Source organism: Schistocerca americana, chromosome 2, assembly GCF_021461395.2.
Source record: "Schistocerca americana isolate TAMUIC-IGC-003095 chromosome 2, iqSchAmer2.1, whole genome shotgun sequence".
In the NCBI taxonomy this organism is placed as follows: Eukaryota; Metazoa; Arthropoda; class Insecta; order Orthoptera; family Acrididae; genus Schistocerca; species Schistocerca americana.
This window is the reverse complement of record NC_060120.1, coordinates 35,185,168-35,199,488: the sequence shown is the minus strand read 5'-3', so window position 1 is coordinate 35,199,488 and position 14,321 is coordinate 35,185,168. Positions and strand designations below refer to the sequence as shown.

Here is a 14,321-nt window from a genome sequence, read left to right as displayed (position 1 = left end):
ATCTTGTGTCTTTCTGTTTGCGGGTTTAAGCACGCTGTGTGTTATGGGTGTGGACCTTAGTGTCAGTTGTTTTTGCATGGCCAGCTCTATGAGGCTCTCTCCATACTACTGAAGCAAACCAGCTCTTGGCTCATGTCCCCAGCTATAATCTTGACACGTATACAAAGAAGCTTCATAAGTCAAAAATAAATTTCGTGCTTATGAATCTGGGGCACAGCTGTACCTAAACATCCTGGCAATGCCGAGTTTCCCAATTATTAAGACAATATAACAATTTTCAGTGCACTTTAGTGAACCAATGATTCAATGACAACAAAATCCTAGCACAATTCAAAATCACAGCTGGCAGGACAGAAAACTGTTGTAATAGAAATAATTTAAACTGAAAAAGTGATCCTTTAAGTCCAGAGATACACAACCCTAAAAATGTATCTGGGGGTATTAAAATGTATGCAATCTCACCATATATAACTCGGAGATGATAATCGCCATTATCATTGTAGTGGTGGGAAATAGGAATAAATTGGGGCTTCACGCGTGCATTTAGCTTCTGCCCATTTCTGATAACAGTAAGCCTGACAAAATTACTGCTTCTAGCTTTATGCATTTCGACTTCGAAAAGTTTTGATATTGTTTTTGCTCCAGTTTACATAGCATATGTAATTTACATACAGATGAAATTTAATGAATTTCAAATGCATCTTACAATTATACGCTCTCATCTGTGAATGTTTTCTTATTCCTTTTCTTAATATTGTCATAACACATTTTCAGACATTTACGGTCACAAGTTCTCTTATATTCTGTGAATTAAAATCAACAGCAACTTTTATCCATACCTGTTCTTCTTCATTGTGTAACTTTTATCAGTTTGTTGCCTTTATTGTGTCTTGTTTGTTTAACTTTTTTTCTAACACTATATCTTCAGTAGTAAATACTGATGTCAAAACACAATAATTGTGTCAGTAGCCAATTTTAGCAGTGTTTCTAAGCATTTAGATCAACACTGAACCTCCTTAATTGGACCAAATCGTAGTGTCGCACAATGGAGTGGAATCATGAACAGAGTTAAATCTCAGAACTAAAGTCAAATTTGACCTCCAGTAAGCAATGCTCGTACCATCAGCCCCTGGAGAAATCATCATCTGTTGATTTTTATTCTATTATGCTGCTGACTCCATGAGTGCATCGTATCTGAATGGTTCTTTAAGCAGTGCCATGGCCATTTAGTATTGCAAATTCTACCATTTCAAATTGACACTTAATTTCAGACGCCCTTTGGAATGAAAAGATGTTGACTTACTTCCTGCACTGTGTTAGTGCATCGGAATCTATTGAATGATGTATTGGTTGCTACAAGGTCCAAACTGATCATAAACTGACAGACAGGTTTACTTCACTGGCAGGCATTTGATGAAATAAACCTTGTGTTTATCTTATTTCCACTACTGCACAGTGTTTGCTGTACATACTTTTTCAAATATATTCTTGGAACAACTCACACTCACAGATTATAATTCAGTTTTGGTACTGCAGTATTAAAAAAAAAGAAATAAAATCTGGTGATAAAATTAATGGTGACAGGTTTTTAATGTATTATTCTAATTTTTTTTATAATTTCTTACTACATATAGGCTTTGGAAGAAATACACCACATTGAAAACTCACATCATTATGTGAAACAATACTTTCTGAAATGATAAGAAACAGTGCTGTACATTATAGTATCAGATTTGTATGTAGCTGGTGATGTTGCAGCACATCCACAGCCACAGAGGATGGCCGTGTTACAGAGTTGAAAACGGAGAGGCTGGAGCTGAACTCCCGGACAACAGAGATGCAGTCAGTTGTGATGAAGACCACCATCATCAGCAGTAGTGAAACAACGGTCATCAACTCTGCTGACAGTTAGTTTCTCTTACTTTATACATTCCTCCTCTTTTACTGCATCTGAAATGCATGATGAAACAACTGTACTGTACAGAGAGTAGTATTAATTTGTCAGCTGCTTCACAAAATGAGGATTGTTTATCTGTATATTGAAATATACTGGAGTTGCCAGTGCCACTGGCAATTTAGTGTAAAGCTCCCTGTGTATTACGCTACAATGCTCTTATCTAATTTTATGAAGGCATTAGAATACTTCAGTATTATTTTACTATCTCATCTGTAAATTTAAGCATTTTATTCATTTATTTAAATGACTTAAGGTGGCAATCTTAAAAAGTTAAAAGCTTTTGTATTTTTTTATTTCGCATTTTTTTCACAAAGTTGTATGTATGGTTTGCTTTTCTACATATGAGAAATAACAAAACATCATTTCCTTTTTGTGTGTATTGCATGTGATTTGTTTCAATATACTTTTACAGTTTTATGCCCTATAATAAGTATGGTAGCTTTGTTGTTGATAACTTTGAGCTTTCCTCTGGGCATATCACTCACAGGAAATATAAAATTCTGCAGTCTGTCTCTATCTCCCCCCCCCCTCCCCCCCCCCCCCCCCCTCCCCCCAAATGCTCTAATACGTATTTCTTAGCCGAGACAAATTTTCCATTTTTTTAAAATGACTTTCCAGCAATTATATACTGTCAACTTACACAGTCATTCACAGTAATTTGTTAAAATATGTTGCAGTTACATTTTGCAGGGTGTTTTTATGAACATTCTAAGGTGAAGTTTTTGCTGTGTACAAACTGTTCTCACCTTGTGTTAAATCAATTACAGTTGCATGCACAGTTTATCAGGCAATCAAACTAGAGTAATTAGAAATATTGCATGACCATTACTGATAATTCCATGTGTAGGCAGAAACGTCATCTATTCTCTCACTAACAACTACTGATCTTCATAATCAATGTGCACCTGTCTCAAATCATCCTTCCTCCCTTGACTACATCCAATGCCTCTACACCTATCTGCACCAGTTATGCTATGCACTTTGCTTTGGCTTGTATGATAGTGGCAGTAAAATAGTACCATCAGTTTAAATGTCCAGGCAAGATTAAATTTGAGATATTCCCGACACAAGTTAGAAATATGTAATCAGTATAAGAAGTAATTGAGAGAAATTATTGAAGATATCCATTCACCTCAGGAGTATGTCATCAGGAATCAATTTATAGATAGGAAATACTAGTAGGAGAGGTGTAAGAATTGATGTCAGAAAAGTTGATCCATTACTGGATGAACATAAGAATGAGAAAAATGAAAATAATGTGTAGTGCATGGGATGAGAGACTAAAAAGCAGAAGTTGAGTGTTATTGCCAGAGATTTAAATCTTTGTTTATTTGATAATAAGCTATAGGTAGGAGGGCCTCCTGAAAAGTGATGCTTCTGAAGTTTTTAGTGAAAACTCTTAAAGCTTTTTGCATAAAACAAATATTAATAACTTTCTTCATCTTTATTCTTTGCGTCAGCACATTTGCAGCACCCTGCTAGTAGTGGGTTCAGAATTGTAGCTTATAACATGGTGTGCAACGGAGTTATGTCAGTGTGAGAGAAACAGCATGCTGTAATGGAGTTTCAAATTCAAAGAGATTGTCCACACATGGAGCACAATCTCCTTCGGCACGACAATGCCAGTCCATGCTCACATCTGCAACAATCCGGCGCTTTGGGTTCACTGTCATAGATCATCCTCCATGTAGTTCTGACTTGTCCCTATCTGATTTTCATCTGTTTTCAAAACTTAGAGAATATTTTTTAAGAACTTGACTTAAATAGTGGTGATATTATGCAAGCAGAGGTGGAGATGTTTATCTGTCAGCAAACTCAAAAATTCTACAGTGACAGTATCAAGGAACTGGTCTCTCAATAGGAGAAATGTGTTGGTCGTCAGGGTGCCTACAGTGTGAAATATATATGTAGACATGAAGAATAATTGCGTAGAATCTTAATAATGTTTGTTTTTTATTCAAAAAGCTTAAAGGATTTTAATGCAAAATTTTCACACTCATTACTTTTCAGCACGCCCTTGTATTAAGTACGCCCTTTTTTTCTTTTTTTTCTGTCATGGTGCAAGGACATCTGCAAAGTGTTTTCAATTTTCAGCAAGAAGTGTGTATGCAAAAAGAGCATAGAAATGAAATAAATGAAAGATGTGAACTGAAAAAAGAGGTCAGACTAAGAAGGAAAGGAATACATATTAAGGAAGCAGTAATGAGATTATAAGAAAAGCAAACAGAACACGCACAGCAGATTGTTGACTGATTTGAGGGTGAAACAGGAAGAGGGGGGGGGGGGGGGAGTAGAACGTATTGGATCCTATTTATGATAACTTACATGTCAAAGAACTAGTTCCCTTTTGCAGAATATAAATACACAGTTGTCGAGAATGTGTTCAAAGTGTTGGGCAAAATAAGGAAATAAATTGGTCCCTTACGTTAATTTTCGGAAATGTGGTATCATCTACTGCTAGTGTTAAAATGATCCTTTATGATCGTCGTTTATTGCTGCAGAATGTGTGGTAGTTTTGAGAGAATAGAATAGCAATCAGGCTGTACTGGTTTAACATTTAGTGAGTTAGGTATGGGGAGGGGGGAACCTTGTACATACTTGCACGTTTGAGATGGACAGGAAGAAAGAAGAGTTGACATAAATTAGTCATCAGGGCAACAGTTTCCTACATTGGTAGTAGGAGGCTCATAAAGAGTTCTTCTTAGTCTGAAAATTATGGTGAATTGATGAATATTTGCAGAAGTATTACAGGAAGTTTAAGTTATAATAGGTTATAAGAGATGTAAGAAAAGGAACATCCTAAAACAGTTGAAGAATGCAACTAAGTATGAGTAACACTAATTTTTTATTAGTGATAATGCACATAACGGCTAACTAACCAGACACCTCTAATAAACTTGAAGACTTCATCAGGTTACCCTCCATTCAGAGGTTGTTGCACGCAGCGACTGTTATATTGATTTGTAAATAATAAATTTCAGCTGTCAGTCGTCCTTTTGAAATTTTATTGGCAGATCTAGATTTCAGCTAGAAACTAGCCATTCTCAATGCACTATCATTTCTGATCAATGCATGTAATGCCTGTTGGTCGGACTTCATCCACAGTTCATTGAATAATCATAGTAGGTATGCATTGATCAAAAATGATAGTGCATTGAGAATGGCTAGTTTTTAGCTGGAATCTAGATCTGCCAATAAAATTTCAAAAGGGCTACTGATAGCTGAAATCTATTAATTACAGCTTGAAGACTCTTACTTGAATTGACAATCAGATTATGTCGCTCTCCTTGAGATGACCATCAGACTTGGTGCATTTGGTTTATCAGCTCACATGATACAAGGAAAATAACGTATGAGACCGACAAAGCAAAAGATAGAAGAACAAGCTGTAGAGACCACCAAGGAAGTTCATTGTAATTTGAGAACAGAAAATATTATGTGGAATAATAATACCTTAAGCTGCTTGTATTACTTTTTTATTTGTAACCAGTTTTGGTGATACAATTCAAAATCTTTAGGCAAATATAACATTTATCATACTATACAAAAGAATATCTACATTTACTTCTTTATATGATGGAACATTAACTATATTAGACTGTTCATTAGCTGTTTGTGTCAGTTAATGGATGTAGTCATGTACACTAGTGTACTGTTTTTATGCCAAATAAGTACAGAAGTATGATTACACCTGTCCACATTACCAGTGACATTTTACAATGTGAAATGAAGATGGAAGCTTAAGATATGCGCTTGAAAATGATTCTTGGTTGATCGTCCAATTGGAAAGATAATAAAAATGGCTAAAGCCTACTGGTAATATAAGTGGGGTTTGTGCAGTTCCACCTCACTAACATACTAATGCAGCTATAACTGCGACAGAATCCTGAAATAGTTTACTATTAATTAAACGATTGAGAAAGAAGGTTAATAATTTATGAAAAAGTCATGCTCATTATAAAAATAAAAGTAAGATTCCTTCATTTATGTTGTTGCAACAGCATACTTTTCCTTATTTCACCAGCTATCAATAGCTGTTAAAATAATTATATTGTTTAACCAAAAAAATCTGTAATCACTCCTATCTCTCAGAAATTTTTGCGTATTAGCTTTATGGCAAATTACTATCTGCTATCATTTGTCTAAAATTCTTTTCGGTATCTTGAACTGTTTGAGATGCGGAGTATGTTATGAATATTTCACTGGCATTCTACTGCATTTGCACACACAATTGAAAGCGTATGCATTATATAAAAAAAATTTCTCGTGATTGGCGATAGATATAGATCTCGCCTCAAAAATTCAACATGTTAGGTCCATTTCTTATGCAGGAATATGTGGTCTAACATGCACCAAGTGCAAACTCGTAGGGACCACTATTTTTCATTGCAACATATTCAAATTTTACATGGTACCTTTCTCAATACAGAAATATCACAATAACAGAAAATGACAGGCAGTTCATATCATGAAGGTGACGAATGAGGCTATGAGTTGTGTAAGAATAATTTTTTTGCCATATAGTTCTTTTTACATTGTTTCAGAAAGGTTGCATCTGTTCCTGCACTGTGTTTAATGTGGGCAGGGAACGAATTGACCATAACTGATGAAGCACATGGCTCAATGAGCAACAAGCAGTTGAGGCCGTCGCCCCTTCAGAAAAAAGTGGTGGATTTGCAAAGTGCTAAGAACAAGAATGTATTTCTGCGTACGGGCCATGTTATCCTGAATGAATAGGGTTTTGTTTAGCATAGGGTTGTGCAGAAAGGTCTGAAACCTATTAGGCTACAATAACCTTAGGAGGACTGTGTTCCTCTTGTGACAGTCACTGTCAGATGCTGTAGTGTACAATGTGTCACTTGCAAGGGGGTGGGATATAACACTTGTAGCTAAGTTGGTTAAAACTGAAACATATGGTAAAAAGTATTAATAAAGAGTAAGAATGTTATTTGTAGTAACATAGAACAATGAAAGCAATCAGTTTTTGATAATGTAATGTAATTTGGTAGATAGAAAAAATCTGCTCGCCAAGCAGCAGCAGAACAAATGCATAAAAGGAGGTTATAATTAGCCAGGCTTTCAGAGCCAATGTCTCCTCCTTTCTGGCAGAAGCGGAAGAAAGAGGGCGTAAAGGAAAAGGATCAAGGTTCAATTCTGCCTGCAGGCTAGACTTTTCCCCTTTTCTAGACCTCTCCAGTCCTCTTCCTTCACCCCTCTTCCTTCCCCTTCAACCCTTTTGCCAGGAGGAGGAGCCACTGGCTCCGAAAGCTTGCCTAATTATAACATCTGCAGTGTTACGTGGCTTTATGCTTAATTACAGACTTATTATTTTATCAGTTGATTTGTTTTCACCACGTAACGCCCGCTGTTTACGTCGTCCTTCGTTGCTGAGTGATGTATCACTTTTAGTTCTGATGCCGCAGCTCTCCCTTTCCTATATCTTTACTACTTTTTATCTATATAAATGATGAACTATTGGTTTTGCCGTTTAACAACTTTTTAATAACTGTGGAAGTATTACAGGCATCGGGTCCCACCTAATGTGTCACCCACCTATACGTTTTACATGAACCTTTTAAGACTCGATCGATCTGTTTACAAAGAGGAAGTAGAATATCTCTTCCTTTGATGTTGTCCAACAACAACCTAGGAAGCTCGATGCCCTCGTGGCCCAGGCTCTTCCATGGCTCGCGGTAGTTTGCAGCATTCGTTTTATTCCTTGCCCACTTGCCGCTACATCGAACTTTCGTGGTGATCGTTGGGCAACGTCTTCCACGTTATCTGCAACATAAATAAACTTTCTTCCCACAGTATTTCTGAAAACCCAAAAACAAACTTAAAGAACATAATACTAATAACTGTTCTTACAATTATTCGTATAAGTCTTGGTCGATTTAATGTGGGGTGGGACAGGGCTAAGCCTTGTGACACCACACCTCCTTTTATGTGTGTTTTCTGCTGATGTTTGGTGAGTAGATTTTTTACCTGGCCAATTACATTATATTGTAATATAATAGATTAAATAAGGCTACCTATGATGCTCTAGTCTACACACTTCATCAAACTAAGTGAAGTATGCGAACTGGAGAGGGATCCCAATAAGCTTGATGTGCAGAGAGAGTGACATCCTATTGGTAACAAAGCAACGTAGAGAAAATTGTGTATCTAAGAAGAACAGTTGAGATAATTAAGCAGGCACTTGTGGACTAATCGTGTTACATGATAGGTTCAGGAATGGTGAAATTGTGTAGTATAATGCATTATTTAATGTAGACTGTGTAGGATGACATTCATATCACCAAAACATGTCATAGGTAAATAAAACTAATAACACAGTGGAAGATGTTATCATTATAAATGTATATGAATAGAAAATATTGAGTGTATTCAGTTGTAAGGGTTCAGAAATGAAAGAACAATTTTGGAATAAGCAGGATTAATGTTGGATGTTACACCCCGTAACAGTTTTAAGTATTAATTACATATGAAAAGCCTCAAACATAATTGCGTGGAATTGATGGGTGTCTACCAACCAGCACACCAATTATACAGTGAAAGGTTGCCTTTGTCCCTTCCATTGTTTTTAGTAGCTATAGTCAGTGGTTTCCTAATTTGTGTATACACTGAAACCCCTAGATCATACAATCCAGACTTAAAAAATGCAGAACTGAGGAAAACATTAAAAACCTCCCAAATACGAGTAAAAACATATGTAGTTGGCTTATACGATTAAAAATCATAATCCTCTCCAATACATGGTATAAAATCTGTATAAGTGAAGGAAATTACATTACTGGCCATTAAAATTGCTACACCAAGACGAAATTTTCCTTCTGTAGCCAATAGCAGTGCAGCATACTCTCATGACACGAGCACTGTGACCTGTAGTGTATTGCTTGTAAACTTCCTTGTTCATTGTGCTGAGTAAAGTGGAGCAGTATTTCCAACACTCACTGTTTGTGCTTTGAACTCGTCATTTCCTGCAGCGTAAACACAACAGATTTTGTGAAAGGATGTATATGCACACTTCCTTCACATGTGGTACTTATTTATACGTGTGAACATGAAATAAAGTTATGTCTGCTGTGATTTCAGTGATGTTTTCCTGTCCCAGCAATTCGTTACCTTCATAAAAATCTGTCTGCCATCACAACACATAAAATACCATTGAGGACTACTGCAAAAGACAGACAAGCTATTGCACAACCATTCATTGAATATGACCTGTTAATTGTAGTGCCACACATAGCAGATGGAGTAGCCTATGTTGGCTGTAGTCAGTAGAGGCACAATACATTTCATATTCTGTCGGTAGGCTCCTAGCAAAACTACTGTAAGTAAAATAAATGCATGGTAGTGTAGGGCATACACAGTATACCAATATAAATTAAACTGAAATGGAAGCTGTGGTCACCCCATTGCTATACATTGATCACATCAGCCCTACCTTGGAATGAGCCGACAAGTAAGCTTGTTGTTTATCATTGTACATGCTTGAAGCCACTGCATTAGCATGACCTCACTGTGCTATACAACTATTGGCTGCAGGTGGAAAACAAACATCCGAGATGTTATAATTCGGCAGTTTTCACCATATTTCACGGTTTTCAGTTTATTCCACAGTATAGGCTATTAATTTTTGCGGTTTGCAAGATGAACATAAAATTAAAGAACCCTCAAAACGGCGTGTTTTTTAAGGTAAAATTTGTGACAGTAGTGTGTTGGGAAATGGATCAATTACCTCATACATCATTAGCAAAAGTGATAGCTTTTTCAGTTATGTACCCAGCAGTATTACTAATGGCAAAACCCACTTTTTCCCTAATAGATCAGTTATATGACATAAAATTTTGAAATTTCTTTCTTCTTTGTTTACGGATTTGAGATTTGGTTATGTCGGTTGAATTTACTGAGTGTTGGGAAAATTGCTACTTAGGAGGATAAGAATGAAATTCTCACATCGACTTTGATTTATAGCTTGTGTGCCTGCTTATATTTTATAATCCAATACTTCAGGAATTTGCAATGCTTAATAGGCTTAGGTCTGTAAGCATATTCTTAGAGACTTGTGCTTCAGTTTAAAAGGTTGATGATTGACACTGTTACTGAATACAGCACATCAGAAATACATGCAAAAAGAAACAAGACTGAGCTACACAAATGGCCCAGGAAAGGGTGGCACGTTGGCCCACTTGTCACGTGTTGGCTCCATCCGGAACACTTTGCGTCGATGGTCCTTTTTTTTCCATTGCTGCTGCAACTTAGCAGTAGTTGTATCATAATTGCGCAGTGAAGCTAAACGTTGCAAGGTGCGTTGACAACGCCTCTCGTGGATTATGTCATCATTTCCTCTCTCACGTCTCCCCTCTCCACGACGGCCAAAAATATTCCCTCAATCTAGCCACCAACCGTGGTGTGAACCATCTGTCTTTTGTGCCACTTATAACTCATTGTTCACTCACATCAAATGTCAATACAAAGAAAATGGGACGAAGTCAATTGAGACGTCAGGTAAGAATGTAAAATCGAAGTAAACCTTACTGGGAAGAAGCATAGAATCAGGAAATTTTTAGCATTAATCCTATGGGGTTTTCACAGGGGCTATGAATTTATGGTGTATAATTGTGAGAAACATAAAATTGGATAATATAAAATCGAAGTTCCATTGTATATCGGGCATAGTCCAGCGATTGTTTTTAGAAGTTAGTGAATAAATTCTACTATTCCTCATCAAATATTGCTTATACTAAGAGTATTTGTCCACTCATTCATTCATTAATTCATTCATTATATTTCATAAATTCCACCTTGAAGGAAAGCCTTGACGGATGTGAGAAAAGTCGAATAACAACAAACTAGTAGTCTATAGCAGCATCTGCACGGATATTTTGGCGAAGTGCGCTGACGAAAAATTGTGACTATTGTTTATATACTCTCCCTACAAATTACTGGAATTACTTCCAGATTATTTTATATGCACTGATGAGCCAAAATGATATGACCACTGCCAACTGCAAAGTTGAATACCACCTGTTGGCGTTGCTGGCACACGATACAGTAAGATAAATATACAGGGTACTTAAAAAAAGTCCATATTTCGAGGTGGTAGTATGGACCAGAATGAAACCATATTCAGTGAACACGGACTGTAAAGTAATTGGTCATCTTCGCTAGTGTGAAATGCATTTTTTGCTGCAAACTGTTTGCTATTATGAACAACCTACAGAATGCTGTCAACAAATGAGGACATATTCCTCTGGTATTGTCCACAGATACAGCATGCAGTAAATGTATGTAAGTGTTGTTGCTGTAAACATATTCACATTTGCGGGTAAGTGCAGCACATATGTTAGTGCTAATGGAACCAGTATATTTTTTGATAAATTTGTGAAATCCTTTTACGTTGTAGTTTTATCTTTGCTCTTACCAACATAATGGAAGCCTTTTGTTCCACACCAAGCCATGATTTGAGAGACCCCCTCCTCCTCTAAGACAATTAAACAATGAATTGGTAACAACACATCTTCTTTTGTAATAGTGACTTGTTGACTAAGTAATTACACTTACCTACTGATGGATGAAGTGCAGTCCTTAAAACAGACTAAGATGCAACTATATATTTATGAATGAATGCCTTTGTAGGTGACAGTTAAGAAATCAGATAATGCAATCGTGCCACGCTATTTTAATAATACCTTGCATTCTGAAATGATTCATTCTGTGATGACATTCCCTACCCTTGCACTAACATTAAACACTGTTTGCACTTGTGGCCCAGCACGTGTTATGGCACCTTTATCTTAATGACTGGCTGGCTCTAATCAATATACACGAATGCTGCACTGCGCGCTCAAAGCGAGCCGCGTTGTATCTGATAGTTGTAACCAGAGAGGTTTAACCACAAGTTGCTGTTGCTCACAGAGACTATATTTGTTCCCTAATGAAAGAGGGAAATCATTGGTAAATTCTTAAATTCTTGGCTTTCGATTCCTCATGCTTAAGTGAAATGTAAGGGAATAAATTTAAAAACAACCCCCAAACGAAACATTTAAGTTGTCCAAGAATGTTTACAAAGAGCAAGAAAGAACAATCTATCATGGACGTTGTGGCTTCCCTATATGTAATGCATATATTGTCTAATTAACATAACTTCAATCAGTGGGAAGACATATGTTAACAAAACCATAGAATTTTGAAGGCAACATCTAAGTAGTAACATGCATGTACATAGAAAACTTGTCAGTGGAACACAGAGAGGAGAAAAAGGAGGAATCTGATCTGACTTTGAAGCTGTGGTCACAACTAAATAATCAAGAAGATAAGCACTCATATACACTCCTGGAAATGGAAAAAAGAACACATTGACACCGGTGTGTCAGACCCACCATACTTGCTCCGGACACTGCGAGAGGGCTGTACAAGCAATGATCACACGCACGGCACAGCGGACACACCAGGAACCGCGGTGTTGGCCGTCGAATGGCGCTAGCTGCGCAGCATTTGTGCACCGCCGCCGTCAGTGCCAGCCAGTTTGCCGTGGCATACGGAGCTCCATCGCAGTCTTTAACACTGGTAGCATGCCGCGACAGCGTGGACGTGAACCGTATGTGCAGTTGACGGACTTTGAGCGAGGGCGTATAGTGGGCATGCGGGAGGCCGGGTGGACGTACCGCCGAATTGCTCAACACGTGGGGCGTGAGGTCTCCACAGTACATCGATGTTGTCGCCAGTGGTCAGCGGAAGGTGCACGTGCCCGTCGACCTGGGACCAGACCGCAGCGACGCACGGATGCACGCCAAGACCGTAGGATCCTACGCAGTGCCGTAGGGGACCGCACCGCCACTTCCCAGCAAATTAGGGACACTGTTGCTCCTGGGGTATTGGCGAGGACCATTCGCAACCGTCTCCATGAAGCTGGGCTACGGTCCCGCACACCGTTAGGCCGTCTTCCGCTCACGCCCCAACATCGTGCAGCCCGCCTCCAGTGGTGTCGCGACAGGCGTGAATGGAGGGACGAATGGAGACGTGTCGTCTTCAGCGATGAGAGTCGCTTCTGCCTTGGTGCCAATGATGGTCGTATGCGTGTTTGGTGCCGTGCAGGTGAGCGCCACAATCAGGACTGCATGCGACCGAGGCACACAGGGCCAACACCCGGCATCATGGTGTGGGGAGCGATCTCCTACACTGGCCGTACACCACTGGTGATCGTCGAGGGGACACTGAATAGTGCACGGTACATCCAAACCGTCATCGAACCCATCGTTCTACCATTCCTAGACCGGCAAGGGAACTTGCTGTTCCAACAGGACAATGCACGTCCGCATGTATCCCGTGCCACCCAACGTGCTCTAGAAGGTGTAAGTCAACTACCCTGGCCAGCAAGATCTCCGGATCTGTCCCCCATTGAGCATGTTTGGGACTGGATGAAGCGTCGTCTCACGCGGTCTGCACGTCCAGCACGATCGCTGGTCCAACTGAGGCGCCAGGTGGAAATGGCATGGCAAGCCGTTCCACAGGACTACATCCAGCATCTCTACGATCGTCTCCATGGGAGAATAGCAGCCTGCATTGCTGCGAAAGGTGGATATACACTGTACTAGTGCTGACATTGTGCATGCTCTGTTGCCTGTGTCTACGTGGCTGTGGTTCTGTCAGTGTGATCATGTGATGTATCTGACCCCAGGAATGTGTCAATAAAGTTTCCCCTTCCTGGGACAATGAATTCACGGTGTTCTTATTTCAATTTCCAGGAGTGTAGTTAGTAATTAGAAACAAAGGCCACCTTCATGTAAACAAGCTCAACTACTTCTGTATAAACACTCAGTCTTTTATGCAGTTAAGTCAAATTAAAGCAAACACAATCTCTAAACACTAAGGTTGCATGGCTTAAGATTCTCATCAGTCGGTGCAGTTGTTTGCTGTAACAGTTGAGATGCAAAAATTTACCCTAATAATTTTTTTATTTATAAAATTTAATTACATGAAAAGGATAGATCAGAAGATGCAGAAAACACCAGACAGGAGTATATGAATTGTAGTGGAAGGAGATAAATGGAGACGCAATCAAACAATATTAATAAATCGTTACGTTATACAGCATGTCAGAAAAAAGAGCTCAAACATTGGCTCATTAAGTTCACAATAAAGATTAGAGTGTGGTTCAAAAATACCTTCAACAGTGGTAAATTCCCATTTTATATCAATTTACTTTCGTGATGCATTATGTAATTCACTGCTGAAATATTCTCTGCTTTTAAACTTCATTGTAGATACATGTGCTTTGGAGATATTGTAGCAAAGAGGACATCATGTAGTAGAGGTCACGGAATGCACTGTTAAGAGTACATCACATCGTGGAGTACAC

General features: G+C 38.5%; 1 protein-coding gene across 5 annotated transcripts in view; it reads left to right on the top strand.

Moving 5' to 3' along the window:
* LOC124596532 (lethal(2) giant larvae protein homolog 1) overlaps positions 1–14,321 on the top strand; it is a gene marked incomplete in the record, with an annotated part of 348,831 nt that overhangs the window by 272,064 nt on the left and 62,446 nt on the right. For 2 of the 5 annotated variants that reach the window (XR_006978317.1, XM_047135705.1), the window contains 1 exon segment: positions 1,794–1,907. Coding sequence is in view for 3 of the 4 variants with exons in the window: in XM_047135705.1 (XP_046991661.1) it covers positions 1,794–1,878 (85 nt within the window). 5 annotated transcript variants of the gene reach the window in all.